Source organism: Auxenochlorella protothecoides (genome assembly GCF_000733215.1).
Source record: "Auxenochlorella protothecoides strain 0710 unplaced genomic scaffold scaffold94, whole genome shotgun sequence".
NCBI lineage: Eukaryota > Viridiplantae > Chlorophyta > Trebouxiophyceae > Chlorellales > Chlorellaceae > Auxenochlorella > Auxenochlorella protothecoides.
In genome coordinates, this window is record NW_011934397.1 from 39,440 (window position 1) to 64,666 (window position 25,227).

Here is a 25,227-nt window from a genome sequence, read left to right on the forward strand (position 1 = left end):
CTTTGATGATGATGTTATTATTTGGTCCTGCAAGGTGCTTCACTTCCAGGGCATGCTTGTGAAAGCTAATCACAAGCATAGCACTTGCCTCTGCACCCAAGCACATTCTATTTCGCCATATTTTGAGGTCTTTTACGTGTTCGACCTTTAGAAAGCCGGTGTAACCATGGTATTTTCGCCACATGACATCCCCACAAGTTTCCCACCAGCTTACGCCCAAGCAATGTTTGAAGGCGCCTTGCCTTCTTCCATCGCAAGGCATCCGACCCAGCGTCGCCAAGGCTGCTGACACTGGCGGGCGCTCCATCCATGTAATTTGCGTCTTATTGATCTCAAGGCGCTCCGAGGTCTATCCTGCGAGGATTTTGACCACACGGAAAGGCCCGCGGCCACCTGGGATCACCTCCTCCAGCCCGCCCCGTTCTTGAGGTTGTTCGGATTCGAGCTCGCTCCAGACCGTCAAACATTTCGATGGCGGAAAAGGCAAATTTCGTCAATGTCTCACCTTCGGAGCTGAAGTTCAGGTGAGGACCGGTCCCCCTGCGTGACGGGAGGGCGACCTGAGTTCCAAAGAGGAGAACGAGGTGTCCGTCACCGCTGATCCCTTCCATCCTCCATGGCTGTCACCCAGGTTCGAGCTGAAGAAGAACACGCCGGTGACGCTGACGCTGCAGAACCCCTCAGGGGACCGGGTTGCCTTCAAGGTGAAGACCACCAGCCCTAAGAAGTATTGCGTCCGGCCAAGCAATGGCTTCGTTGAGCCGAACAGCAGCAAGGACGTGCAGGTCATCCTTCAGGCCCAGCGGGAGATGCCTGCCAGCCTGGCAGGTGGGGCGTAGGTGTCCATGTGTGTCGGAATCACATCAGGCCCATGCATGACGTCCAACAGTCCCTGGGCACGGGGCCCTGACATTTCTATCCCTCTCTGGGTGCAGACTGCAAGGACAAGTTCTTGATTCAGTGTGTGAAGCTGCCTGGATCTCTACCAGAGCAGAACGAGATCAAGGAGATCACCTCCGACCTCTTCGACACCAGCCGCGTGAAGGACATCAGGTGCGAGGGCGGCCAGGAGGGCAAGCATGCTGCATGGACCTGTGTGCAAATGCACACATGCATGGAGAGTGTGTGGACACCTTGGAGGGCCGCTCCTCGCTCCGGTCGGTGAATTGTGAATTCGTTATTCCTGGTCGCGTATGTGCCCACCCTTGGGCCCAGGCTGCGCTCACTCCAGCGCGACTCCTGTCCTCAACCGTTCAAAGGAACACTCTTGTGGCGTATCCCCCGCACAGGCAAACAAAGCTGCGTGTGGTGCTGGTGGCGCCGCCTCGGCCCCCCTCCCCAGTGCCAGAGGGGAATGAGGAGCCCAACTCCCCCCTGACCACCAAGGATGGTGAGGCATGGGCGCACTTTCGTCTGTTGTCCATGGTGCACGCTGAATACCAGGGCAGGAGTGGCAAGGGGTGGCATAGGCCTGTCGGGTGGTGAGCGTGGTGCTGGCTGCAGCAGCTGGATGTCGCCCTCTGTCATGCGTGCCTGGCTGAGGCCTCCAGGACTTCCACCCTGCGACTGCGGCCCGCGAACTGAAACCCCTCACCCTACCCACCGTTTTCCATAGCCCTGGCACACAACCTGGACAAAAAGCTGACCAATGCCGCCACCGACAAGTCAGACATCCGTCGCCGGCTGGCGGAGTTGGAAGGCAGCGTGGGCAGCCAGCAGCAGGTCGCGGTGAGTTTTAGGATGGAGCGGCTTTGTAAGCCAGGCGGGTGGTTGGGATTTAGGAAGGGTGGAGAAGTTGCAGTCGAGCCGGTGGCGGCGCCTGCTGGCCCCATGACAACCCGACCCCTTCTTGGTGTCCAGCGTGCGTCGCTGATGTGGTCCGCCTTCACTGTCTGTCGTTGACCTGCTGCGATCTACCATCCCCACACCCTCCGCCCTGCACACCTCTCCAATGTTGCAGAGGAGCACGGGTGCCTATGGCGTGACCCAGCTTGTGCTGGTCGCCTTGCTGGCGTTCGTGCTGGGCTACTTCATGCAGGTGCAGGCGCCCGCGCTGCGGCACCTGCTGGGAAGGTAGCGGCAGGTCCGATATGCTGCCCCACTGCCGATGTGCCTTGGCCACCCCTCCCCATCATCTGTTGTGAAATGACACGTGGCGTTTGAGCGAGTGACACAGAAACTACCGAGCTAGACAGGGGCTGAGGGCATGATGCACGACTCATGGCCTGCCAAGGAGCCCTCGTCACGCAGGCTGGGCTGTGAGCTTGTTACAACCATAGGGTCGCGAGCCGAGGGCGATGCCACCCTCTTCATGGAACATGCCGGCTCTTGCGGGCATGAGTGAAGCCCAAGGGGCAGGCCAAGCCGCACGGAGCAGGGGGGTTCTCCCATGCCAGCCCGCACGCCAGCATGCACGCCTCCCGCCTGGCACTCAGAACTTGTACACGTTGCTCTCGTCGAAGCCAAGCTCCTTGAGCAGGCCGGTCAGGGGCCCCTGGGACTTGTCGGGTAGCTTGTCCCCGCTCAGCGCGCCCATCATGCCCGGAGGGCCGCACACCAACACCAGGCTGTCGGGGCCGGGGTGGGGCAGGTGCTGCTTCAGCATGTCCTGCGGGCCGGGAGGAGGGGGTGCAAGGGGGTTTGAAGTGCGTGCCAGGGCACCGAAGCAGGGTCTGGCAGGGCGCGCGTGCGGGGAAACATCCGCGATCCCATGCCCGCCACCGCTCACCTTGGTGATGAAGCCGACGCCGCCGGGCCAGGACTTGCTGGTCGCCTTGTCCACCACTGTGGGGAGAAGCGCGGCATGGAGGGTGGGGGGTGGCGGGTCGGGCCCCGCGGGGTGCGTCTCGGATGCCGCACCCCTGGCGAGAGAGGAACTGAGCTGGGCCTGCACGAGGCCGCCCCGAGGCACCCCGCACGGCGACCCTCCTCCCTCTTGCTCCTGCGCCTCACCGTAGTACACCCTGAAGTTGTCGTGCTTGGCAGCCAGGCCGTCCAGGTGCTTGCGCATGACAATGTCGTCCTCGGACACGTTGGCGAAGATGAAGCTCAGCTTGAGGGGGAGGCCCTGGCGCAGCGCCTCAGTGGCCACCTGGAGCATGGGTGTCAGGCCTGTGCCGCCAGCCACCAGGCCGACCTCCTTGCGCTTGGCGATGTCGGACAGGCTCAGCTTGGGCAGGGGGCCCTGTGAAGCGGGAGGGGGACCAGTGAGTGGAGGGCAGGGCACGGTGGCGCAGGCGCAGTCCCCTGTAGGCTGCACCGCGCAGCATGCCAACCCCCCTGTCGCCAGACCGCACTTCCCCACCCTCGCACACCTTGAAGTCGGCGCTGTCCCCCACAGATAGTCCCTCGAAGAAGGTGGAGACCTTTCCGGGGCTGGGCTGTTTGTAGACCTTGATGGCGAGGTCGAAGTGGCCCCTGGCATCGGGGGCTGTGATGGGAGTGTACCTGCGGGCAGCAGGGAGAGGGCGGACCTTGTGATGGAACCGATCGGTGGCAGATCCTCTTCCCCTGTAGCAACTTAATCCCATCTGACGGCAAGGACAGTAGGTGCAGGCATGGGAGAGCAGGCACAGCCCACTTGCTGCCACTCGAGTGCCACTGTCACCCACCCGCACTGCACCGGTGATGGCATGAACTCCCTCACCCAGTCCCTACTAGGCTCCGCCACAAAGCAAGGCATGCCCCGCCACTCACGGGCGGATGGCCCAGCCGGGGCGGCCGTCCTTCTTGGTGATGGGGGCGCGCGTGAGGAGGCAGGAGGCCACTGGCAGCCCCACCACCTGCTTCTCATCTGGTAGTGCAAAGCGGAAGAGCCAGACAGGGTTGGTGGTCTTCGTCAGCTGCTCCTTGTGCACAAGCTTCAAGGAGCGCCACTCGTCGGGGCTCAGAGCACTGGCAGGCGTGGCGGCCAGCGCCGGGCGGGTGGCCTGTGGGAGGAGGGGTCGAGCATCCGTGAGATCGGGCGAGCAGGTGCCCAATCGGACAGGGCTCCCCTCCGGCGCCACTGGGGGTGATCAGATGCGGCAGATCTCTGCACAAACCTGGAGCTCACCGTCCAAACCACATATCCGCCGACAGCCGCGGTCGCTCCAGCTGCGGCGAGCAGGGTGGGGAAGCGTGCCCGGATTCCCTGCAGCATCGCGGAGCCAAGGAGCACCTTGAATGCAGTGCAAAGACCGGCGGGCTCTAGATTCTGAGCAAGTACTGTCCCTGATGAATTACAGAATTGGGTGAAGGGGTTGATGGATCCACGCTTTGGGTATGGACAGTACAGCTCGGGCGCGTCCATTCTCAATTAAGTGATCCTTTTAGTCGACAGGGTGCCGGCGGGTCCAGTGCGATACCCTGACGACCTACATTCAACGGCAGCATTGCGCTACTGATCTTTTAACATCATGGATGCTCAAGTAGCAAGGCTCTTGACATGTGACGCCAGCTCTGCCGCCTGCTTGTACCCTGCCTCCATGCACTTGCCAAGTGCGACACCTGTAAGTGAGGATGGTAGATGCCCAGCTACATTAACTCTTGGCATGTGGAATAATGGCATCTGCCTGCCAGAGCATCCTTGAATCAAATAGAACTGAAGCCAACCAAGGCCCACCTGCGACGTAGTTTCCTCCAAGGTGCAGACCCTGCCACCCCTGCGACGCCAAGTCATCCTTGGCCTCCTGCAGATGCAGAGAGTGTCGCCCTGTTGGTGCACACACACCTTGCCACAGTACACGATCACCCTTGGCATGCAGCAGTGCAGGCCGTGCTTTGCCTCCAGGACTCACACCTCTGGAGCGATGGCCCCCTCTGCAACGGAAAAGACCCATGCCACTTTCGACCAAAACTCTTGCAAACCTGGATCAAGTCTGTGTGCCCGACATTGAACTGTGGGATGGCCCTGGGCCACACAGTGACGTTCACAGTGTGTGGGGACTCTGCGTCGCTTCGGATCAGCATCTTCCGTAGATCCTTGTCCACCTGGGAGGCGGTTGGATGGCAGGGAGCGGAGAGGTGGTTTTCATGAGCAGGAGTGGGCATGCCTCCAGCCTCAAGACTTCCAGAAGTGGTAGGGCCCATCAAAGACCGATGCGAGTGAAGCTCCATGGCAGTCCAGCTCACAACCCCCAACCTTTTCACCTGGGACACAATCTCTCCGTGCGGCATGGTCGCCACTCGGGTGTTGGTGGCTCCCCCAAAGTAGCTGAGCAGCAGGACCTTGCCCTCCGGGACCCTCCCGGGGAAGAGGCTGCTGGCATAAATGGTGCCGAGGGTGGTGACACCCTGAGTCCTGGGGTGCAGCTGCCCGAAACCTGCAGGACGATGTGGCGAGCTCCTGAGTGGATGCTGGTGCCGAGGAGTGTGGCCTCTCCAGATCAGCACTATACCAGGCGCACCCCTCTCCTACGCATACCTGCGAGGTGGCCGTCAGAGCCCAAGCGCTCGGGCAGGATGGCAGTCTCAGGGTAGGAAAGCGCCACCGAGGCCACGGGTGGATAGTAGATGCTGCTCAGCGCCTTGCCTAGCTTGGGAAAGCGCGACTCCAGCAGGCTGGCGGCGGTGTATGCGGGCACGGTCAGTGCCACGCTGCGTGCGCTCACTTTCTTCCTGCCCTGCGGCGTGTCGTACGTCAGTCTGTGCGAAGAAGGGGAGTGGGGGCAGCTCGGGTTTGGACGGGTTGATCGCCATGAGCCTGCACATGGTAATGAGGTGTTGCGCTGATTGAACAAGAGATCATGCCTTCGATCCACCTGTCAGAAAAACCCCAAAATGACACTACCCACCAGCAAACCTCCCTCTGGCACTCACTGGAATCGATCGCCGCTGCGATCGATGCTCTCCAGCTTCCACCCCGTCACCACCCGGTCTCCCAGCTCCTCTGCAATGGCGCTCGGCAGCGTGACCAAGCCCTTGTCAAAGGAGCCCACGGTTTGGCCCTGTCAAAAGGTGTGGAAGGGTGATATGCTGGGAGGACAGGTTTGTGTTTGGTAGTACGGGAGGGGCACCTCATCCTCACTGATGACAGAATCATCTCGCCGAGCACTCAGCGCATACCACGGCCAGTCCCGATGGCTCCGCGTCCACCGTAGACTCCAGCTGCGGGCATAGCTTTGACTTTCTCCCTTGCCCAGGGAGGGGCTGGCCTGGCCCCACACCACAAGCAATACATCGACATGCGCTTCCGCCCTCAAATGTAAGCTCACCTTGGGCTTGGGCGGCAGGTCTGCGGGGCGGGGCTCCGGCGGCTTTTGCTTTCGTGCCTTCATCAGCGCCAGCACCCCCCCCACAATGGACCCGCCCCCCTTCTCCAGGTCGTAGACCTTGCCAAAGGCGGCCTTCATGGAGAGCTTTGCGGGATCGCCGGCGTAGACCCCGGAGCAGAAGGGCTCGATGAGGCGCTGGAACACCTCCTCCCCCAGGTTGCGTGTCACAAACTCCTTCACCGACTCCTCCCGCTCCGGCAGGGGGGCCTTGAACCCGGCCGCGCCCAGCCCCGCGCGCAGCTTGCCCCACAGGCTGAGCAGGTCGAAGGTGAGGACGTCCGGGCCGGAGGGCGTGGCGCGCAGGCGCCCGCCCCAGTACACGTAGCGCGGGGCCTTGGGGTCGCCCAGCACCAGGCGGTCCGCCACGCCGGCATCCACCGCCGCGCGCAGCACGGCGTCGGAGGGCTGGAAGGAGTTGGGGCCCTCCTCCCACTGGTACCCGCCGTCGCGCCGGGTGATGATGTTGCCGCCCACGCAGTCTCGCGCTTCCGTCACCAGCAGGCGGGGCACGGCGTCGGAGTACTGCTTTGCCAGGGCCTGTGTGTACGGGAGGGGGGCGTGCATAGGTCGCGGACATGCCGGGGGGGCTGAATATGGGGCGTCTGGGGCTTGTTGGGGATCAACCTCCTACCAAAAAATCCCAGAAGATCCCCGTTTCCCGACCAAAAGTCCGGCACCTGCGCGGTGGTGAGGCCGGAGATGCCCGCTCCCACGATGACTACATCGTACTCCGCGTCGCCTGGGATCCCTGGCGCGGAGCTCCTGCCGCCCGGCCGCGTGGTGCTCGTGTTGGTGACGGAGACGGCCTGGGGTGCGACATGCGGATGCCGAGCCCTGGGGCTACCCAGCAGCCGGTTCAAGGGTTTTAAGTGCGTGAAGGGCATGGTCCTGTTGTGCATTGCCTGTCGAACCAGCATCGCGGCCCCCATGCCCAGGGATGGGCATGCAGGGGCCGGAGTGAGCTCCATGTGCACAAGCATGGGACCTCAGTGCCAGATCTGAATGGACCACTCTGCTTTAATATGCCTCTGATGCCCCACAAGTCAGATCTTTTTCAACATGAATGTCAGAGCTTGGGAGGCGCGGCCGCAGAGGAATTGCGCTCCAGGTCACGGGGCGCTCTATCTTCGGCTTGGATCGAATATTACGTCATGCTCGGATCAGATCAACGTGCGATTTACACAGCTGCCTTCAGTACAACGGGAAGTCGGGGTCAACATCTCGCGCCCAGGCCTCCACTCCTCCCACAACATCCACCACACTCTGCATGCCCAGCTCAAGCATGCGGGCGGTGGCCCTCTGCGAGTCGTTCCCACGCCGGCACATGACCACGATGGGCCGGTCGCCGGCGGCCAGGTCCAAGAGGCGCTGCTCGAAGCGCGCAAAGCGCGCCCAGGGCATGTGCTCCGCGCCCGGCAGGTGGCAGATGGCAAACTGCTCGGGCGGGCGCACGTCGATCACTAGAGGGGGGGCGGAAGGGTCGGTTGAAGCGGTGGATGATCCCTGCTCAGACGACAGCCTGTGGAGTAGGGAGGGGAGGGAAGTTTACCTCAGTTGGGCAGGTATGAATCCAACACGAACAATCTCAATGGGAAAGATTGGCCTGAAGCAAGATACAGGCCGACAAGCTCTGTGCTTGGATTAGGGCATCCATGCCCGAGCGCAGGCACCGCCACTCCCAAACTGTCCAGCACCAACCTGTCTCGCAGCTGCTGCACAGTGATGCGCTGCTCCGGGTTCAAAAGGCGCAGCGGGCGCGGCGGCCCATCATTGGGAGCCTGGCCAGTGAATGCCGCATAGTCATAGTCCGCCAGGGTCTCGGCCGTGATGCTGGGCGCGTCGCCGCAAGCCACACAGCCAGCAGACCTGCCAAGGACGACGAATGGAAGGCGCTGGGGGTGAAGGCTTGCGGCGTGATGCATTCTGAGGCCAGGGCAATTGCCGAGCGACATGTAACACGGCCGACCAGCTTTGTGTGTCACCATGTTGCCCAAAGTCACCCCCATCAAACCCCTCCGCTCCTTACCTGGCACGCAGCTTCACCGACTGGAACCTGCCGGCCCATGCATCCTGGAGGAGCAGCTTCCTACTGAGTGGCTGGCCGACACCCGAGATCAGCTTGATGGTCTCCAGGGCCTTGCGAGTGCAGAAGAAAGGGGAGTGAGGTCAGGGGGTGAGTATTGAATTCGGGGACTTGCAGCGCCAGCAACAACGTCAGCCTCATGCTGCTGCCTCCTCAAGCACCTCGCCCGTAGATAAACCGAGCACACGCCACCGCCCCCCTCACGAACCCACTTGCAGCGTCCCGATGATGCCGGGCACGACACCCAGGACCCCTGCGTCGGAGCAGCGGGAGCAGCTCTGGGGCAGGGGCGCCTCGGGGAAGAGGCACCGGTAGCAGGGTGAATCATCCCCGGCGCAGTACACGGTCAGCTGGCCCTCCAGGCCGATGGCCGCGCCCGAGACTAAAGGCTTGCGAGCCACGCAACAGGCGTCGCTGCAGAGGAGGGGCCAGGGCATGGGATGGATGGATGTCGGCACGTTGATATGCGGTGCATAGAGGTTGGAGTTGTGTGTGGCGCATGCAAGTGGAGCAACAATCGAGAGAGAAACCCACCATGGGCAACCAAGCACCCCCACGCAGCCATTTGCCAGGCATGCCCCAGTGCACCTGATGAGGTAGCGGGTGGGGGCGTTGTCTGACGCGTCAACGACGACGTCGTAGCGGGTGACGATGCCGACGGCGTTTTCCGGGGTCAAGCCATCCCTGTGCAGCTCCACTTGGACCCGGGAGTTCAGGCCGGCAATGGACTGAGCGGCCGAGTCGCACTTGTGCTGGCCCACCGTCCCCTCCCTGCGCATGGCGGAGAGGAGCGGCGTCAGGATAACTTGGTCTCCTGCCGCGCCACCAGACCTTACGCAGGCTCGCACTGGCACCCGAGCGCACTACCTGGCGAAACAGTCATCCCCATAAGCACCCACCTATGGATGATCTGGCGGTGGATGTTGCTCAGCTCCACCGTGTCCTTGTCCACGAGGCCGATGCGTCCCACGCCAGCTGCCGCCAAGTACAGCGCTGCGGGAGATCCCAGGCCCCCGGCCCCCACGATCAGCACCGAGCCTCGGCACAGCTTCCCCTGAGCTGCAGGTTCAGACGGGGATGTGGGAGGGAGGGGTTGTTCAGAGTCTGCTGGCTAAGAATTGGCGGTAGGAGGCGAATCCTGCCCATTCCCTTCATCATAAGAAGCGGGACAAGGGATGCTGGTAGATGTCCATAGGAACTTCACCAAAACAACAACTCAGCGCACCTTGGGCGCCAAAGCTGGGGAGGATGATCTGCCGGCTGTACCTGGCGATGTCGTCCCGGCTCAAGCCATGCCCCAGGCCATCCCAGGAGTGGGTTGAGGGAGTCTCCAAGTCATTCTGAGATCTGGGTTCGGGCAGGGAGGAGCTCTGCGCCTGGCGCAGGCGCTGGACCTCCACCTTCAGGGCCTCATTCTCTGCGCGGAGTTGTTCAAGCTCATCATCGAATGGGACTCCCATGGCGAATCGACATGGAAGGAGTGATATATGAGTGATACTTTGAGTATATGTCAGAAGCAGAATGGCCATACTTCGGCAGTGTCGCAAGCCTGCCCGTTTGCCAGGAGGGGCCTCGTCATCGGGGGTACCAATATGTGGGTACCGTGCCCCAGTCACTCTGTTCACCATCGTCTTTCTGTGGGAATGACAGGGCAAGTCAGGCCCGCCTAAAAATAATAAGAAGCATCGAAAGAGCTCCAGACGCAATGTCCCTGCAGCTCCTGAGGAAACTGGGTGAGGCCGCTCTCAAGCCGCAGAACGTCGGTGGCGTGTGGCACAAAGCACAAATCTCGGCCAAGAACGTCGCAAAGCTGCGCCGAGAGGCGCTCCTTGCCACTGGGTGAGTTTTGATTGATACGGTGCACGGACACTCTCTGCCGCGAGGAGAGCCCTGGGGTTGGTCATCACCCTTGCCTTCGTCGCCTCCCCCCGCAGCAAGTGGGAGTTTGAGCCCGAGCCAAAGGAGGAGAAGCCCCGCAAGCCAAACAAGGGCCACAAACACGATCGCCAGAAGCCTGCGAGGTGAGCATCGTGTGTTCCAGACTGTATAAACCCTGCCGGTTTTGCACTGCAGTCCCATGATTGCAGCATATCAGCATGGTCCTGGCCCATCCAGATGACCAACCAATCCACAGGATGAGGGTCATCGCTGAGAATCTGGCTGGCATGGACGAGCGCATTGAGAAGCACAGGGTGCGAGATGGATATTGCTGGAGCTTGAGGGTTTTGTCGTATGCGTGGGTCACTCAATGCCATGGGTTGCCATGTACTCCGGTCCAGCCAGATCACTAGTGGATGCCTCCTCATCCCTGGACCCACCACAATACCGCAGGCCGCCAAGCGCGAGATCAAGGCCTCCCTCATCGACCGCCTGACCATGACCCCCAAGCAGCTGCGGCAGAAGGCCAAGAGCGGTTAGGGAGGTTGGGTGTGCGGCCACGAGGAATTCGTGGCTCGGCAAGGCCGCATCTAGGTGCCTGCCGAGGAGTGCTTTCCCTTCTAGAGAGCCTGTTTCCTTGCCAGCATCGCCTGGCGCTTGGTACCTGGCTGCGGGCCTTTCCCATCGAGTCTCCCATCCCCTGGATCCAGCCCCGCCCGCCCAATGTCGTGTTCTGTATCGGGTGACGTCCGCGACAAGGCTGCGTCGGGATCCCCCGCCGGCAAGGAGACCGGACCCCCACAGGCGCAAAACCCAGAAAGCCCCTTCACCCACGCCGGCCTTTCTTTCACCCTCATCCCGCGCCACACGACGTCCTGGACCCCGGCGTGCCTCCCCCGCCCCACGCTCTCCCTGTCCCTGGACGCCTGCATCGTGCCCGCCCCCCGCCAGCCCCGACGGCGCGCGCCTCGCCGCCTCCAACGTCCTCGTGCTGGACGATTTTGTGGACGAGGCCACGCGTGCGGGGTTATTGGAGGCGATGATCGGCCCAGCGGCCGCCGTCGACCTGGCCGCGGGGCGCCTGAGCCGGCCGCCGGCGGGCTCGTGGGAGCGGCGTACCACCGACGCCGCAGGCGGGGCGCCCAGCTGGGGCATGCGGGGCACGGCGCTGCGCGCGCTGCGGCGCGGCACGCTGGGCGCGCTGCGTGAGGTGGGCGCGCGCCTGGCCGCGCTGTACCCGGACGCCCACGTAGCCTGGCTGCCCAGCGACGCCATCCAGGGCGGGGCCGGGGGGGCCCTCGTGTCTGCTGCCGCCCACGGCGGCGACGATGGCGCCACGGAGACCTGCTGGCCCGAGGAGTGCAACCAGGGGAACGCCAGCGCTGCCAAGCGCGCCAAGATCGGGCCGGAGGCGGCGGATGGCGCCACGCGCTGCCCCCCCGACGGCGCTGCCCCCCAGGGTCCAGATGCCACCGACCCGTGCGCCCCCGACAGCAGTGCCGGCGAAGCCCCGGCGGCCACCACCGCCCCGGCAGCAGACTGCGTGCCGCTGCTGGCCAACGCGGCGGTGGCCGGCGACGAATTTGCCTACCACCAGGACGCCGACCCCACCTCCTTCCCCGATTCCTCGCCCTGGGTGGCGGCCCTGGGCGACTACTTCAACGGCGAGCCGGGCCAGCCGCTCCTGGCCTCCCTGGTGCTGTACCTGAACCCGGACTGGCGCCGCGACTGGGGCGGCGACACGCTCTGCCTCGACTCCGACTCCGGGGTCGGCGTGGGCGTGGCCCCCCGGCCCCGCCGCGCCCTGCTGATGCACCAGGACGTGGTGCACCGGCTCAGCGCGCCCAGCGCCGCCGCGGGCGGCAGGCCGCGCTTCTCCCTGGTCTGGAAGCTGGCGCTGGTGCCGCGGCGCGCGGGCCGGGGCGTCGACCTGGCCCGCGCCGCGGCCTGGGGGCTGCCCACGCCCTTTGGCTCCGCGGCGCGCATGGCGGCGGTGAAGCGCCAGCTGGCGCGCGAGGCGAGGGGGTGATGTGCACATCGTCACCGGTCTGCCAGTGTGTGCCCATGCTTGGTACAACACTGAAATGGGATGTGGCGGTGAGGGTACTTCCTGGGCAGCATGTTGGGCAGCTCGTGGCAGCCTGACAATGGATCACATGAGCTTGGAAGAGGTACCGCCTGTTCAAAATTGGAATGCAACACAGAGTACAGGATTGCCGCAGCAGACTGAGGCCGGGATTTGCGCCTGGGCTCGCCGCGGCGCGGTGCGCTCGGTCCTGATCACCACGGGATGTATTGGCCCGTGTAGTAGTGGAAGCTGCCCTGAAGGTCCTTATTCTCCTCCAGGACCTTGAGCATGCCGTTGACGGAGGTCTGGGTGTCGATGTGGCCGCTGTGTCCATTCATGTCTGGAGATGTGACAAGCAGGGGGGGGGGGGGTGAGCCTCGACACCCTAGCCTATTAGCCTAACCTATTAATACATGTGCCAGGCCAGCGATGGCGCAGAGTGCGGCTGAACCTCCTCCAAGCTCACTGCACCCCATGGCCCGGCAATCACTGTTCTCAGCGCACCTGTGGCCACGTAGCCGGGGCACAGGAGTGTGACGGTGATGTCCTGGTCTGCCAGGTCGTGGGACAGGCTCTTCATGATGGAGTTCACGGCTGACTTGCTGGATCGGTAGGGAATGGCCCCCCCCGGCTTCAGGCCAATGGTGATGGGCAGACCATCTGCCCGGTTCTCGCTGATGCTCCCCATCTGGGGGATGGAGGGTGGGGACAGGTGAGGTGAAGGGTATAGCTAGGGGGCCATGTTGGAGTGGGGTTGACAGCAGCGCACTGCATGCACGACTCACATACCGGCCCCATACTCTTGTCAGCCCAGCACCTCACCGTGCTGGAAACGGTGGCGACCAGGGTGTGGCCGCCGCTGCCGCCGATCAGGCCTTGGCCGTGGAGTGATTGCACCACCAGGAAGGGGCCGATGGCGTTGGTCTGGAAAATGGAGTGGAAGAGCTTGCCCTTCAGGCTCCCAAAGGGCTCCATGTCGGCGATGCCAGCATTGTTGATGACGACCTGCATGGTTTGAAGAACGAGAGCAGAGGTTGGCGCAGGCGACGGCGACGGGGAGGCAGATCAGGATTGTTCCCTGACCCAGTCAGCCACCGGGACCACCGCTGCACGGTCATCACCCCTCCCAACCAACCCCCAACTGACATCGATGTGAGCGAAATCCTTCTTCAGGGAGGCTGCCCATGCCTCGATGGAGGCCTCGTCGGACACATCGAGCTGGGTCACTACCACGTTGGGTCCCAGGCTGGCCAGGTCTTTCGCCTGGCTGGGGTCGCGCACCCCGGCGATGATGGTGTTTCCTGGCCGCTCCAGAAGCTGGTTCACCAGCTGGCAGGAGGAGTGGAGAGTGCGGGGGAGGAGCATGAGATCAGCACAGCTCCATGCAGGCACTGGGTTCATTTTCTGCAAGGCTGCAGGTTGCCCGGATTTTCACTCACCTCCCGTCCGAGGCCCCGGTTGGCGCCGGTGACGACCACTGTCTTGCCTTCGATGATGGACATGGCGAGAGGGCGGCAAAGTGAAGCAACAAGTGTCTTGTATGTGTTATAGAAACCAGAGTTGGGTTGCTTGAAAGGCCGAGCCTACGAGTCTATATAGATGGCAGATGAGTTGACATCATCCGTGAGGGAATCCACCCTGAGAGTACGAGAGTATGACGCAACGGGTGCATAATTACCACGGAATGTATACTAATCGATCAACTAAGCGATACATACATTACAAGGATGTAGGTCGCCCAGTCACCGACGAGACGCAGCCGTCTGAGGCCCAGGCCATGGTCAGGGCTCGGGACAACTGCCGGGGCAAGTCCCTGCCTGGAGATCACTCTGAGGTTATAATCGAGCCCAAAAACGAGGGTTCTCACAGGGTTTCAGCTTATTGTTATTTGTCCACAGTTAGGCTTCCTGGCAGTGGTTTTAATGGTACGCTCATGACCATGAACCCAGCACCCCAGCCATTCACAGGGCTGCTGCTGCCACGACTATCTCAGCCATATTAACATGTACGGCAAGCACAGATGAGAGAAGAGGCATGTTCATCACCAGGGCACCACCTTCTTGTCCCATGCAAGGAACTTGCCGTGGATGTCGTCCCCGCCCTCCAGCACCGACAGCATGCCCCCCACGGAGGTGGCGGTGTCAATCAGGCCCCTCCCCTCCGTCATGTCGGTAATGACATAGCCCGGGTGGAGCAGGGTAACGGTGACCCCCTTGGGCCCCAGCTCGTTGGCCAGGGCCTTGCACACAATGTTCACGCCCGCCTTGCTGGCACGGTAGGCGTACGACCCCGTGCTGGTGTCCTCCACGCTCCCCATCTGTGCGCCACGGTGTGATGAGCATGTAACGGAATGAAGTGGGACAAACGTATCGCTGAAAAGGGCATGAAGTGCCATGGAGCTCATGTCCCAGCTCCTTAACACGACCCAAGTCAGCCTTGAGCACTATACTTAGTGAACAAGGACAGAAGGACAGCACCCCAGAATCCCAGTCACTATCAGCACAGGCATACCCAACCCACTACAAACACCAGACCCTTCCCACCTTGCTGGAAACGGTGGCCACCAGCGTCGGGCCCGCTGAGCCTCCCAGGAGACCTCGGGAAGCGAGGGCTTGCACGATGAGGAGGGGGCCAACAGTGTTTGCGACAAAGGTGCTCACCATGTTCTCGGACGTGACACTGCCCAGATCCTGACGCTCGCCGTACACCCCGGCATTGTTGATGACGACCTGGTGCATGCCAGCCAGGCCAGAGGGAGCGAGCATGAGAGGGAGGAGGACCTCAGGTCGAGATGGAGGCTGCATCTCCCTTCGAGAGTCATGATGTATGGATCCTGGCCCCCAAATCAAGAATCTGCCCTCCATGCCACCTACATCAACGTGGGGCGTGGAGGCCTTGATCTCGTCCGCCCATGACTCGATGGAAGTGGAGCTGGAGACGTCCAGGGGTAGGATCTGGACTCGAGATCCGCCCAGCGCCTTGAGGTCTGCGGCCTTGTCGGGCTGACGAACACCGGCGATGATCCTATTCCCTGGTCTGGCCAGGAGCTGCCTCGCCCACTGCATGGCGGAGTGAATGAGGACGCCCGTGAATGCCACCGTGATTGCACCCCATTGGACCACACATGCACGTGCAGCGAATGGGCGGTCCTGTTGTTCGCCGTCGAAGCCACAATACCGTAGCGTCGCACCTCGAGCCCAATGCCCCGATTCGCGCCCGTCAGGACGATTGTCTTGTTCGCGATCGACATCTCCCCCTACCGGATCAATAAGAGAATGCGTTGTTGAGCAAACGAGGAAGGTCACCCAGCTGTGAATGGCCTTGCATCGCTGGGTTAGGTGATCTGAATGTCACCGAGAGCACGGAGGCCATAGCTTCCCCCCCTTGGCCATTTGAGCATCCACCCGGTGAGGTAGGAGTAGCTGTCATATTACACACGAAGGTACACAGGAGAAGTGGGTGAGAATGTACTCTGCCGTGATATACGGCATGCAGTTGGTCTGCCAAGGAGGGCAAAAGGGCAGGGGAGAGGGGTGGCCCACACTGGGGTGACATCGATAATACTACACCTTATGATAATACTTCAACAATGGCTTCGGCAAAACTCCTGGTCAAGTCTTCCAGGTTTCCGAGTAATATATTTGTTTATTGGATTTTTTAGGAAGTTTTTTCACCATCACCTGCACAGTCTGGAAGATGAAATTGCAATTGGCCAGCTAGCCCTTCGCCTGCTATGCCACATCTGCTTGAAGGGAGATTGGGGACCTCGGTCACAAGCAGTAGGGACATGCACGTGCACCCTCTTTCAGCAGTACCCTGCAGATCTGACGTGTCATGACCACGCCGCACGCCTGCCATCACACTGATGGTATAAGCCCAGAAATCCCCTCACCTTGACTGCACACTCTTGCCAGGAGCGTCCTGCCTGCCATGCCTCCTAAAAGACTCCTGCTGTGCAGAGCTTGCACGATTGGCATTGTGCTCTCCGAGCCAGAGGACAAATCCCCCACAGTGAAGTCGGAGGTGTTCAACCTTATGTTTGGGAGGGACGTTGCCACACCAGCATTATGTATCAGGACCTGAAGGAAATCCACATGAGAGGGGATGCTTACTGTCTATCGTCGTGCTATTTCGGTCAAGCACATGGAGAAGTTGGGGATGGCAGGAGCTTGCCTCTCCCGTTCTTTCCTCACTTACGTCGATGTGCGGAGTTTTTTTGGCCACTTCATCGGCCCAGGCGTTGAGGGACCCGGCGTCGCCAGCCTCCAGGGGGAGCACCTCGATGCCCGGGACCATCTTCTGTACGTCCTGCGACTCATTCTGGCCCGACACTCCCGCCAGCACGCGATTGCCCGGGCGCACCAGAAGCTGGCGGACCCACTGCGACAACAACACGGTGGGGCCGCGGGGTCAGGGCACCGGGGACATTACAGATGTAACTTCGGATACCCGAAGTGTCACTTTACATGTGGATCGACAATTACCACAGCCCGTTTGGATGACCATCTGACTCAAGACCCAGCCAAACACCGCGACACTAGGCGCCACTCACTTCAAGCTCGATGGCGCGGTTAGCGCCCGTAACCACGAATGTTCTGATTGCCTGCATCGCCAAGCCAGAGGAAGCGCTCGATACCTCCTGATCGATAGCAATAGCCATTAAATGTGTGGTATAATTGTTTGCTGTTGATCTCGTCGCTCAGAACTTAATTCCAGTGCCGAAGTTGTCCCGAATCGTGCTGTGCGTGTCTCGAAGGTGATCATGTGATGACATAAGCATCGTCGTAAACATTCACCACCCTTGCTTGGGGGAATTCCCCACCAAAAAGGTTATAATATTGACTATTGAACTCAATGGCGTCACCTGCGGGTGGTGAAGACCGCTGTGACGGGCATCTTGGGAACCGTGTTTGGAGGCGTCGGAAGGTGTCAAGTCCGGCGCCAAATACCAACAGGAATCCAGCCCCTGGTTCACGTTTCGACCAGGAAACCGCTTTGACCCGCTCCCGGCATTCGGAGCGTCGAATTCTGACGACGACGCTTATGAAGGCGCGCATTTTTGGCGGAGGCTCGGGACGAGCACTCTCCTGGCCACTAGTGGCTGCCGAAACCCTAGTGGCGACGCGATGACTGTGTAGCCATGAACGATACGCGTGAAGCGGGTCACACAGCATATCCAGGATGTGGCACGTACTTATACCATCGGGATATGACTAAATTTGATGCCCGCATCCTTGAGTTAGATCTTGGAGATGTGGGGGCGCAGGCGCGAACCAGGCAGTCGTCTCGCCCCAAAGCCACGGCCAGTCTGAGGTATAAACACATCTCCGTGGAGTACTGCAAATATCTTCCTGATTCTCTCAAGGCGTCGGTACTACCGTCGCAGTAATAGAGGGCGAGACTCGGCGCCTCGCCCGCCCTGTCGATGGCGGAGGACACGGGTGAGGGGGTCCCGTGTCTGGCACGGTCGAGAGCATCAAGCTTTGCACCCGAGAGACGATGTATTGGAGTGGAATTGGGTCTCGAAGGCCACTCCACCTGCTCACACGTCCCATGACTTTCCCAGGGGCTGCCTTGCTCGCTGCCGCCGGAGGAGGGGATGCCTCCCAGGTGCATGCCCTCCTGCACCAGGGAGCTGACCCTGGGCACCAGGGTCAGGGCGGCCAGACCCCCCTGATGGCCGCTGCTGCCGCTGGAGATGCAGAGTCCGTCGCTGCGCTGCTGTGTGAGTGGCACGGTCGGGGTGGGGAGGCATTCTCAGCGTGAAGATCCGGGGTCCCAGCTGGGCTTCTCACGGGACATTCCCCCCTGCATCGCCTGCCGCAGCCGCCGGCGCGCCCTGGCACGAGCTGGACGAGGACGGCTGCTGCGCGGGGGAGTACGCCTCCGGGTCCGGGCACGTGGAAGTCGTGCGGCAGCTGCTGGACTGGGCGGTGCGTGCCGAGCTGGTGCTGGGCGCGGCGTCGCGCCGCGCCAGCGCCGCCCCCGCCCCCGGCCCGCAGGGGTACCTGCAGGAAAGAGCGACGTACCGCGACGGCCAGCTGGTGGACGCCGAGGGCGAGGCGGTGATGATGACGTGGGAGGCGCCGCTGATGAGGGAGCATGCCCGCATCCTCTGCGCGGCCAAGGTCGGCCTTGGATGGATCTGCCCGTGTTGCAGGGATGGAGTTGAGTGTGGAGGGCCGGAGGTCGGGGCTGTCAGCCGGCTCCCAGGGCCTCAAGCCGGCAGCACGACCACCGTTGCCGGGCCCAGCGCACACACCCCACGCCTGTGCTTGAAGCGCGGCCCAGACTCCCCAAATCTGCCCCTTCCAGGGCACCCAACCACCCCCCACCCCCCCCGGCGCAGGGCAGGGCGGCGCGGGTGCTGAACGTGGGCTTTGGCCTCGGCATCATCGACGGCTACATCGCCGAGCTGGCGCCGGCCCGGCACACCATCGTCGAGGCCCACCCAGACGTCCTGGCGCACATGGCGGCGCGGGGCTGGACCCACCGCCCCGGGGTGTCCGTGGTCCCAGGTCGGTGGCAGGATGTGATCGCCGACCTGGGCCCCTTTGACGGCGTCTTCTTCGACACCTACGGCGAGTACGCGGAGGACATGAGGGAGTTTCACGCCCACCTGCCGAGGTGAGTAGCCCGGGGAGGGGCTGTGTGGGGGGGCTGCTGCTGATCCGCGGGCCAGGCTTTCCCCAAGTGGAGGGATGAGGAAACCTCACAACGAAGCTGGGGACGGTCGCCTGATTGGTGAGATGTGAGGTCCACGCCCGAGAAGCATGGTGTTCAGGCGTGGCACTGTGACGAGCCGGCAGTGGTGATCAAGGAGGGGCCACTCGTGCCCTACCATGCGCCTGAACCCCGCGTCCCTGATTAGGCTGCTGAGTCCCGGGGGCGTCTACTCCTTCTTCAACGGCCTCTGCCCGGACAACATCTTCTTCAACATGGTGCAGGGGGAGGTCGTCAAGCTCGAGCTGGCAAGGCGAGTCCAGGGTGGGGAGGGGTGGCCTGCGTTGGCGTACTGCCCCGCACCGCTTGGGCAGGGGTAAACGACGCGGCTGTATTCGCCCCACCCCCTAGAATCACCCAGCGCTCCACCACGTAGGCTGGGGCTGGAGACGCAGTATAGGGCCATGCCTATGGACACCTCAGACGGCAGCATCTGGAAAGGAATCAGGAATAGGTACTGGCACCTGCCGGTATATATGGTGCCCACCTGCACACTGAAGGCCTGATGCACCGCACTGTTCAACAGCGTAACAATATGTGTAATGCTGGTACCAGCAGAGAGTAGGATGGAGGATGCAGCAGGAGGGCATGGGCGGAAGTTGAGTAGATAGACGTGTAAAGGATGCAAGGTGCTGGAAAAGGGTTCGATCTCTGTCTACGGCTCGATGCAGCGGGGTTCAAGGGGTGGGAAGGCTTCGGCTGTCCTTGTGGCCAGGGCTAGCAAGTCGCAGAACGTCCCTACGGAGGCCCGTAGCGTCCTGGCGTCCACTGCCGAAAAATATCTGGATTGGATGCAGGGGGTTTGGAGGAGTGGAGCAGCGGGAGCTGGAGTGCAGCAAGAGTAATCTCTGCACCTCCCTGTTGCAAATCCCTGTACGCCCCACTCCACCACACACCCCTCACAAAGAACAAAGGGCTGCTCTAAACCTACAGGACAAGGTCGTCCCCGACGACCGTCAGCTCTCGCGTGGCAACGTCCGGTCTTAGCTGCACAGATGAGTGTCAGGAGAGCTGAGCGATATAGGCAAGCTCGGTGCCAGGGTAGACACACTGACGCCTGGCCGTATACAACCCCACATCCACATCTGGCACGTGAACATACCTCTGGATCTACAGCGAGGGCATCCCGTACCATTCGCGCAACGTCAGGGCTGCCGTACGTCACGGCCGCATGGCTGGGTGAGTGCAAGGGGTGGGACTGAACTGAGATTCCAGCACAACTCGACAGGAAGGTCTCTGGTTGGATTCATAAACTCTTAATTTCCTGTTATAACTCACAAGGTGAATGGTTTGCCTGTATCCTGGTCCTTTTGGGCACCCGAATGTGGAAGAGTGGGGTTTGCCGATGCTGTGGTCGCCATGGTCGCACAAGATTCAACCGAAACACCAAACAGTCACTAAAAAGCCATACTCGTGAGAATTACACCAGAAAACACGTGGTTACCGAGCATTGATGACCCAGTCTAACCGTGTCGAGTGCGATGTGCATGCTTGCGTGGCACCACAGCGTAGGAGACGGCACGAGCCCGTGGGGGTCGTGGCATCGGAACCCGAGTAGGGAAGGGTTGCACCTCACTAACGAAACATTCAGCTGGTCCTTTTCGTCGCGATCACTTGAATCGGAAGGCAAGCGTTATGGTATGATGGGACTTCTGCTCCTGAGACCACGTATATTATCCTTCCAGCATAGCATGTACCTTGAAAACAAGCATGGTTTTGCTGGACAATCCTATACTTGATGCAAGGATCTCCAATGTCCCCCAACATGGGAATCCCTCGGACGAAGGCTTCTTGGGGGGTGGTTGACAGATCAGATCCCGTGCAAAACTGACGGTGGCTTCAAAACACATGCGTAATGGGTGCAGAACCCACACATCCACACTCCGTACAGCCGATTCCCAAGCAGAGCAATTTCTTCTTGTTTTTAGCACGAACATAGAGTTTTTTAGTGTATTCAATCTTGCCATTCAGACTCTAGGGCTGCCCCTCATCTTCACCAAGGTTACGTGCCGCCCGTCATTTTCCACATTTCCGAGGCCAGGTCGCCCTGGGGCTCGTCGAGGACCTCCCTCCCACACCATCGTCAAACTGGGGCTGTTTCGACCTCTTCTCGGCGGGGCTGGGTGGGCCAGCGCCCCCGACATGCCGGGGGCACTGGCGACTAGCCTAGACGAGCCAGACCGGCCACAGCGTTCGGTGAGCAAGACATTGAAGCGCGCCGTGTCCTCTTACTTTGTTCCCCGTGGCCGCTTCAAAAAACTATTGGAGAGCGCGGAGAATGACAACGAGGCGGATGTCTACCGGCGGAATGTGAGTGGGGTGTGCAATCCGTCGCGTCGGCTGCCATCCGGGACCAGGGGTGATGTCGGTGTCGGCCGTCCTGTGAAGTTGGCGTCCTGAGGCCCACGGCACGTGCGCTCTCCCATGCCCCCGACCTACCGGGACTCCCCCATGCTGCCATGCACAGAGTGGGCACAGGGTGTTCACCCATGCTGACTGGGCGGTGCACAGGAAGCCATCCCGCTATGCCCGGCACCTGGCCCTCATCTTCGCCAGCCGCATCTTCAGGTCCCTCATCCCCCCCATCACGGCCGTCACCCTCATCTCCACGCTGGTCGGGGTGTATGAGACGCTTCTCAAGGTGTGAAGGTTGGAGCATGCTGGGAGGCTGAGGGGTGGGTGGGTGGTGGGCTTGCCCACCCTAAAACTCCCGGAGGGTTGTGGGTCGACGGGGGAGGAAGGGGCATGCAACACACTGGGGTGCTTGCTGACTGCAGCTCAGGCACCTGTCTCACCTGTACTTGTTGCCCTGTGCCTCTCGCGTGTGCATCACCCTCACCCTCCCGCCTGCCAACAGGAGCACCGCCTCCCTGCACAATGGCCCCACGTGACCCTGGCGCTGGGCCAGGGCTTCCAGCTGACGGCGTTTGCGCTGTCCCTGCTGCTCGTCTTCCGCACCAACTCGGCCTATGGTCGCTGGTGGGAGGTGAGGCTCGACAGAGTGCTCGTGCTGGTGTGGGTGGACACGCCGCTGGTCCAGTCGCGAGCAGGCAGGCGGGGTGGGGGCCCAGGCAACTCCAGGGGGGTACCTCCAGCCCCTCGTAGGCACCCAGTGCGCCCTTGCTGCGGGGCTGCCACGTGCCTTGTCCCTTTTGGTTCCCCGGGACGAACGAGGCCTCGCTGCCTGTTGTCGCCTGAGCCCCCCCTCCACACAACCCCATGCCACCCTCACATCACCCCCCCCCGCCAGGCGCGCATGCTGTGGGGCTCCCTGACCAACCGCACCCGTGACTTCGTGCGCCAGTGCCTCGCCTTCTTCCCCGAAGACGCCAAGCGCTTGCGCGAGGCGGCGGTGCTCTGGACCATCGCGCTGCCGTACGTGGTCAAGGCCCACCTGCGGGAGGGCAACCGCCTGGAGTCGGAGCTGGAGGGCATCCTGACGCGGGACGAGGTGGATGCGCTGACGGGCGCCACACACCGCCCCTGCTTCGTCCTCGCCGCGCTTTCCCAGGTGGTGGCCGCCGCAGGGCTGGACCCGCAGCTGCGCCAGCGCCTGGACACCAACCTCACCGCCTTCGAGGACTGCATCGGCGGCTGCGAGCGCATCCTGCGCACCCCCATCCCCCAGTCCTATACGAGGTGAGGGGCTGGCTGGGTTGGAGGAGGAGGAAGGGATGGAACTTGGGGTGAGGGAAGGAGAGGAGGGACCTGACCCCCTACCTACTCTGACCGGGGTCCTGGCCTTGGCTGGCGCTCCCTCCGGGTCATGCATTGTCGGCCGGCCCCATGTGCCTTCCTGAGCAGGCACACGCCTGCCTGGGCAAACGCCGTCCCTGCTCTCAGCGGCAGTTGGCAAGGTTTCTGCCCTGATAGCCCATTCTGCGCCCTTTGCGTGACCCCCACCTCCTCCATTCCCCCCTCACACCTACCCACCCCCCAACCTCACACACCTACACAGGCACACCTCCCGCTTCCTCATGATCTGGCTGATCATGATGCCCTTCACCCTCTGGGCCGCCTACTCCTGGGTCTCCATCCTGCTGTCAGGCCTGTTTGCCTACCTCATGTTGGGCATCGACGAGATCGGGGTGCAGATCGAGGAGCCCTTCGGGGTGCTGCCCCTGGGCAGCTTCTGCGCCACCATCGAGCGCAACCTGAGGGAGCTGCACTACAGCAACCCGGAGGCGCGCTTCGCGGCCCTGCCCTGGCTGGTGCCGGCCTCGCCCACCTGTTCCCGTGCCTCGGGCAGCTGCGACGGCGCGGACATGGCCGCTGGCATGGATGGTGGGCATGTGGGAGGGTGTGCGTGCGTGTGTGTGCAGAGGTGGCCGGCGATGGAGACGAGTGGGGAGAAGTTCGCATGCAGCGCCCGGAGTCTCGATGTCACACACAGCGGGCCCTCTGGACAGGGGCTCCTCACCACGTCGCACTGCACCCTTTCCTGATGGATTGCCGAGACTGACCCCACACTCCCACTCCTCAACATGCCCCCATTCCCTTCCCCCACACCAACAACCGACAGACATAGACCCTGTGGCTGGGAAGCTGCCGCACCTGAACGGGGCGCCCCAGGCCGGCCAGCCTCGGGTGTACAAGCACACGTCGGACGCCGCTGAGCTGGCGGCGGGGCACGTCCGCTTTGCGCACCGCTGGCTGGAGCCTCACCCGCACCTCATCCACTCCCCTGTGCACCCACACCACCCCAACCACCACCACGGGCATGGGCACGGGCACGGCGCCCAGGAGCATGGGCGCGGCGCCTTCCACCAGACCTCCACGCTGCACGCGGACGTGGAGGACCAGGTGGTGCACCCCGCCAGCTACCCGACCGCGGCGCGCCATACGCCCCCGCATCGCAGCTGGTTTGGGGGGAGGTGGGTGGAGGAGGACTGAACCGGGGCCCGCGCTGTCGAGCTGGCACCCAGATGATGCTCAGGTCCGTTGATTCATCAATGACCGAAATCCACTCCGTTCCTGTGATCAAGCACTGATTTCCCCCTGTGATCGGTCTGTTTGTGAACTTCATGTTGTCTGTTTGGATGGGTGGTGGTGGTGTACAGGGGAGGGGCAGGGAAGGGAAGGTGCCCCGAAGAAGGTGCCCCGATTGCCGATGCCGGAAGGACAGCATCCGAATCGCATGGCCATCACATTCCTCCGGCACGGTGGGTCAAGAGTCTTGCACCGACGAATCTTGTATAATATTTTTATCCCACCCTCTGATATAGCCTTGGGCTATTCGAGGGATGAGGGTCCTGGCCTCGACGAAGACCCCCAACCACCCGCCGAGCAGCAGTGGGAGCGGCGCGGCGCAGGAGACATTCCACCTCAAAGTGTGCACGAATACAACGTGTCGGCGCCAGGGTAGTCTTCAGATAGTGCAGATGGCCCGGGAGCTTCCAAATGTGGGCCTGCGGGTTACGGAATCCGGGTGTCTCGGTGAGTGAGTGCATGGGCAAAAGGGGGTGATGCGGCAAGGAGCAACCTCTCTGGGCGTGAGGCACGCAGTCGCCGAGGAGCATTTCCAGATCGTCAACTTTCCTTCTCACCCTCTGCATCCACGAGCATATCGACCAGACTCCTTAACCCCTGATGCCTTTACCATGTCCTCTCCAGGCAAGTGCGGCGCCGGCCCAAACGCGGTGCTAATGCAGATCGCCCCCCGGGCGCCGCCTCGGGTGCTGAGCCACCTGGCTTCCCCCGCCCGCTTATTGGACGCCCTGCAGGGCTTCACCACCCTGCCCATGGACCGGGCCTCCCTCCGCGCGGTGGAGCTGCGCTGCGCGGGCAACGCGGCGGCGCGCGCGGGCCAGCCCGGCAGGGCGGTGCGCCTTTACTCCCAGGCCCTGGACCTGCCCGCCAGCCGCGCCACTGCGCACCTCCTTCTCAGCAATCGGGCAGGGGCGCGGCTGGCGGCGGGGGACGCGGCGGGGGCGGCCGAGGACGCTCGCGCGGCTGTGGCCTGCGCGCCCTCGGATTTCACCACTGCCAGCGTGAGGCTGGCAGAGGCGCTGCGCGCGCTGGGCCAAGCGCGGGAGGCGGCGGCGGTGGTGGTGGCGGCGGGCGTGGCCTGGCCGGCCTTCGGGGAGGGGGAGGAGTGCCGGGCGCTCCTTGCGCAGCTGGAGGCGGAGGTGGGGCGGGAACTGGCCCGCGCGGCCTGAGCATTATGAGTGGTTGCAAGAGCCGATCGGGCACTCAGGCGCTCAGTTTTGGACTGCAGTTGG

At 62.4% G+C, this 25,227-nt stretch overlaps 14 protein-coding genes across 14 annotated transcripts; 6 read left to right on the forward strand and 8 right to left on the reverse strand.

Moving 5' to 3' along the window:
- Nucleotides 1-471: 471 nt before the first annotated feature.
- Nucleotides 472-2,077, forward strand: F751_6696 (Vesicle-associated protein 1-2; the record flags this gene model as incomplete). The annotated part of the gene is made up of 6 exons (XM_011402731.1): nucleotides 472-524; nucleotides 632-828; nucleotides 936-1,053; nucleotides 1,290-1,390; nucleotides 1,616-1,728; nucleotides 1,961-2,077. The coding sequence occupies 6 exons, from the start codon at nucleotides 472-474 to the stop codon at nucleotides 2,075-2,077; spliced, it is 699 nt and encodes a 232-aa protein (XP_011401033.1).
- On the reverse strand, nucleotides 2,031-2,222 carry F751_6697 (hypothetical protein; the record flags this gene model as incomplete). Its single annotated transcript, XM_011402732.1, has 1 exon — nucleotides 2,031-2,222. One exon carries the CDS (start codon nucleotides 2,220-2,222, stop codon nucleotides 2,031-2,033), a length of 192 nt encoding a protein of 63 aa, XP_011401034.1.
- Nucleotides 2,223-2,431: 209 nt separating this feature from the next.
- On the reverse strand, nucleotides 2,432-4,141 carry F751_6698 (NADH-cytochrome b5 reductase-like protein; the record flags this gene model as incomplete). Its single annotated transcript, XM_011402733.1, has 6 exons — nucleotides 2,432-2,608; nucleotides 2,729-2,784; nucleotides 2,953-3,184; nucleotides 3,315-3,447; nucleotides 3,697-3,929; nucleotides 4,055-4,141. The coding sequence occupies 6 exons, from the start codon at nucleotides 4,139-4,141 to the stop codon at nucleotides 2,432-2,434; spliced, it is 918 nt and encodes a 305-aa protein (XP_011401035.1).
- Nucleotides 4,142-4,405: 264 nt separating this feature from the next.
- F751_6699 (Protoporphyrinogen oxidase 1, chloroplastic) lies at nucleotides 4,406-7,138 on the reverse strand (the record flags this gene model as incomplete). Its single annotated transcript, XM_011402734.1, has 8 exons — nucleotides 4,406-4,488; nucleotides 4,604-4,670; nucleotides 4,849-4,971; nucleotides 5,131-5,303; nucleotides 5,405-5,625; nucleotides 5,800-5,927; nucleotides 6,195-6,791; nucleotides 6,932-7,138. 8 exons carry the CDS (start codon nucleotides 7,136-7,138, stop codon nucleotides 4,406-4,408), a joined length of 1,599 nt encoding a protein of 532 aa, XP_011401036.1.
- A 307-nt stretch (nucleotides 7,139-7,445) lies between these two features.
- On the reverse strand, nucleotides 7,446-9,797 carry F751_6700 (Adenylyltransferase and sulfurtransferase MOCS3; the record flags this gene model as incomplete). Its single annotated transcript, XM_011402735.1, has 7 exons — nucleotides 7,446-7,773; nucleotides 7,953-8,120; nucleotides 8,281-8,390; nucleotides 8,550-8,751; nucleotides 8,926-9,108; nucleotides 9,237-9,396; nucleotides 9,563-9,797. 7 exons carry the CDS (start codon nucleotides 9,795-9,797, stop codon nucleotides 7,446-7,448), a joined length of 1,386 nt encoding a protein of 461 aa, XP_011401037.1.
- Nucleotides 9,798-10,042: 245 nt separating this feature from the next.
- Nucleotides 10,043-10,755, forward strand: F751_6701 (hypothetical protein; the record flags this gene model as incomplete). Its single annotated transcript, XM_011402736.1, has 4 exons — nucleotides 10,043-10,176; nucleotides 10,272-10,358; nucleotides 10,472-10,529; nucleotides 10,669-10,755. The coding sequence occupies 4 exons, from the start codon at nucleotides 10,043-10,045 to the stop codon at nucleotides 10,753-10,755; spliced, it is 366 nt and encodes a 121-aa protein (XP_011401038.1).
- A 183-nt stretch (nucleotides 10,756-10,938) lies between these two features.
- On the forward strand, nucleotides 10,939-12,244 carry F751_6702 (hypothetical protein; the record flags this gene model as incomplete). Its single annotated transcript, XM_011402737.1, has 3 exons — nucleotides 10,939-11,087; nucleotides 11,167-11,911; nucleotides 12,215-12,244. The coding sequence occupies 3 exons, from the start codon at nucleotides 10,939-10,941 to the stop codon at nucleotides 12,242-12,244; spliced, it is 924 nt and encodes a 307-aa protein (XP_011401039.1).
- A 251-nt stretch (nucleotides 12,245-12,495) lies between these two features.
- Nucleotides 12,496-13,785, reverse strand: F751_6703 (putative oxidoreductase; the record flags this gene model as incomplete). The annotated part of the gene is made up of 5 exons (XM_011402738.1): nucleotides 12,496-12,623; nucleotides 12,788-12,971; nucleotides 13,106-13,288; nucleotides 13,430-13,612; nucleotides 13,723-13,785. 5 exons carry the CDS (start codon nucleotides 13,783-13,785, stop codon nucleotides 12,496-12,498), a joined length of 741 nt encoding a protein of 246 aa, XP_011401040.1.
- A 539-nt stretch (nucleotides 13,786-14,324) lies between these two features.
- F751_6704 (C-factor) lies at nucleotides 14,325-16,892 on the reverse strand (the record flags this gene model as incomplete). The annotated part of the gene is made up of 5 exons (XM_011402739.1): nucleotides 14,325-14,600; nucleotides 14,827-15,012; nucleotides 15,157-15,342; nucleotides 15,474-15,539; nucleotides 16,836-16,892. The coding sequence occupies 5 exons, from the start codon at nucleotides 16,890-16,892 to the stop codon at nucleotides 14,325-14,327; spliced, it is 771 nt and encodes a 256-aa protein (XP_011401041.1).
- A 1,045-nt stretch (nucleotides 16,893-17,937) lies between these two features.
- F751_6705 (hypothetical protein) lies at nucleotides 17,938-18,387 on the reverse strand (the record flags this gene model as incomplete). The annotated part of the gene is made up of 1 exon (XM_011402740.1): nucleotides 17,938-18,387. One exon carries the CDS (start codon nucleotides 18,385-18,387, stop codon nucleotides 17,938-17,940), a length of 450 nt encoding a protein of 149 aa, XP_011401042.1.
- Nucleotides 17,960-19,512, forward strand: F751_6706 (Arginine N-methyltransferase 2; the record flags this gene model as incomplete). The annotated part of the gene is made up of 6 exons (XM_011402741.1): nucleotides 17,960-18,008; nucleotides 18,110-18,216; nucleotides 18,298-18,411; nucleotides 18,633-18,910; nucleotides 19,155-19,280; nucleotides 19,383-19,512. The coding sequence occupies 6 exons, from the start codon at nucleotides 17,960-17,962 to the stop codon at nucleotides 19,510-19,512; spliced, it is 804 nt and encodes a 267-aa protein (XP_011401043.1).
- A 167-nt stretch (nucleotides 19,513-19,679) lies between these two features.
- F751_6707 (hypothetical protein) lies at nucleotides 19,680-19,999 on the reverse strand (the record flags this gene model as incomplete). Its single annotated transcript, XM_011402742.1, has 2 exons — nucleotides 19,680-19,788; nucleotides 19,938-19,999. Coding segments are annotated over 2 exons (171 nt in total), but the record flags the coding sequence as incomplete, so codon positions are not given.
- Nucleotides 20,000-21,148: 1,149 nt separating this feature from the next.
- F751_6708 (UPF0187 protein, chloroplastic) lies at nucleotides 21,149-23,899 on the forward strand (the record flags this gene model as incomplete). The annotated part of the gene is made up of 6 exons (XM_011402743.1): nucleotides 21,149-21,316; nucleotides 21,474-21,647; nucleotides 21,864-21,992; nucleotides 22,257-22,645; nucleotides 22,965-23,290; nucleotides 23,529-23,899. The coding sequence occupies 6 exons, from the start codon at nucleotides 21,149-21,151 to the stop codon at nucleotides 23,897-23,899; spliced, it is 1,557 nt and encodes a 518-aa protein (XP_011401045.1).
- Nucleotides 23,900-24,606: 707 nt separating this feature from the next.
- Nucleotides 24,607-25,164, forward strand: F751_6709 (hypothetical protein; the record flags this gene model as incomplete). The annotated part of the gene is made up of 1 exon (XM_011402744.1): nucleotides 24,607-25,164. One exon carries the CDS (start codon nucleotides 24,607-24,609, stop codon nucleotides 25,162-25,164), a length of 558 nt encoding a protein of 185 aa, XP_011401046.1.
- Between the last annotated feature and the right edge of the window lie 63 nt (nucleotides 25,165-25,227).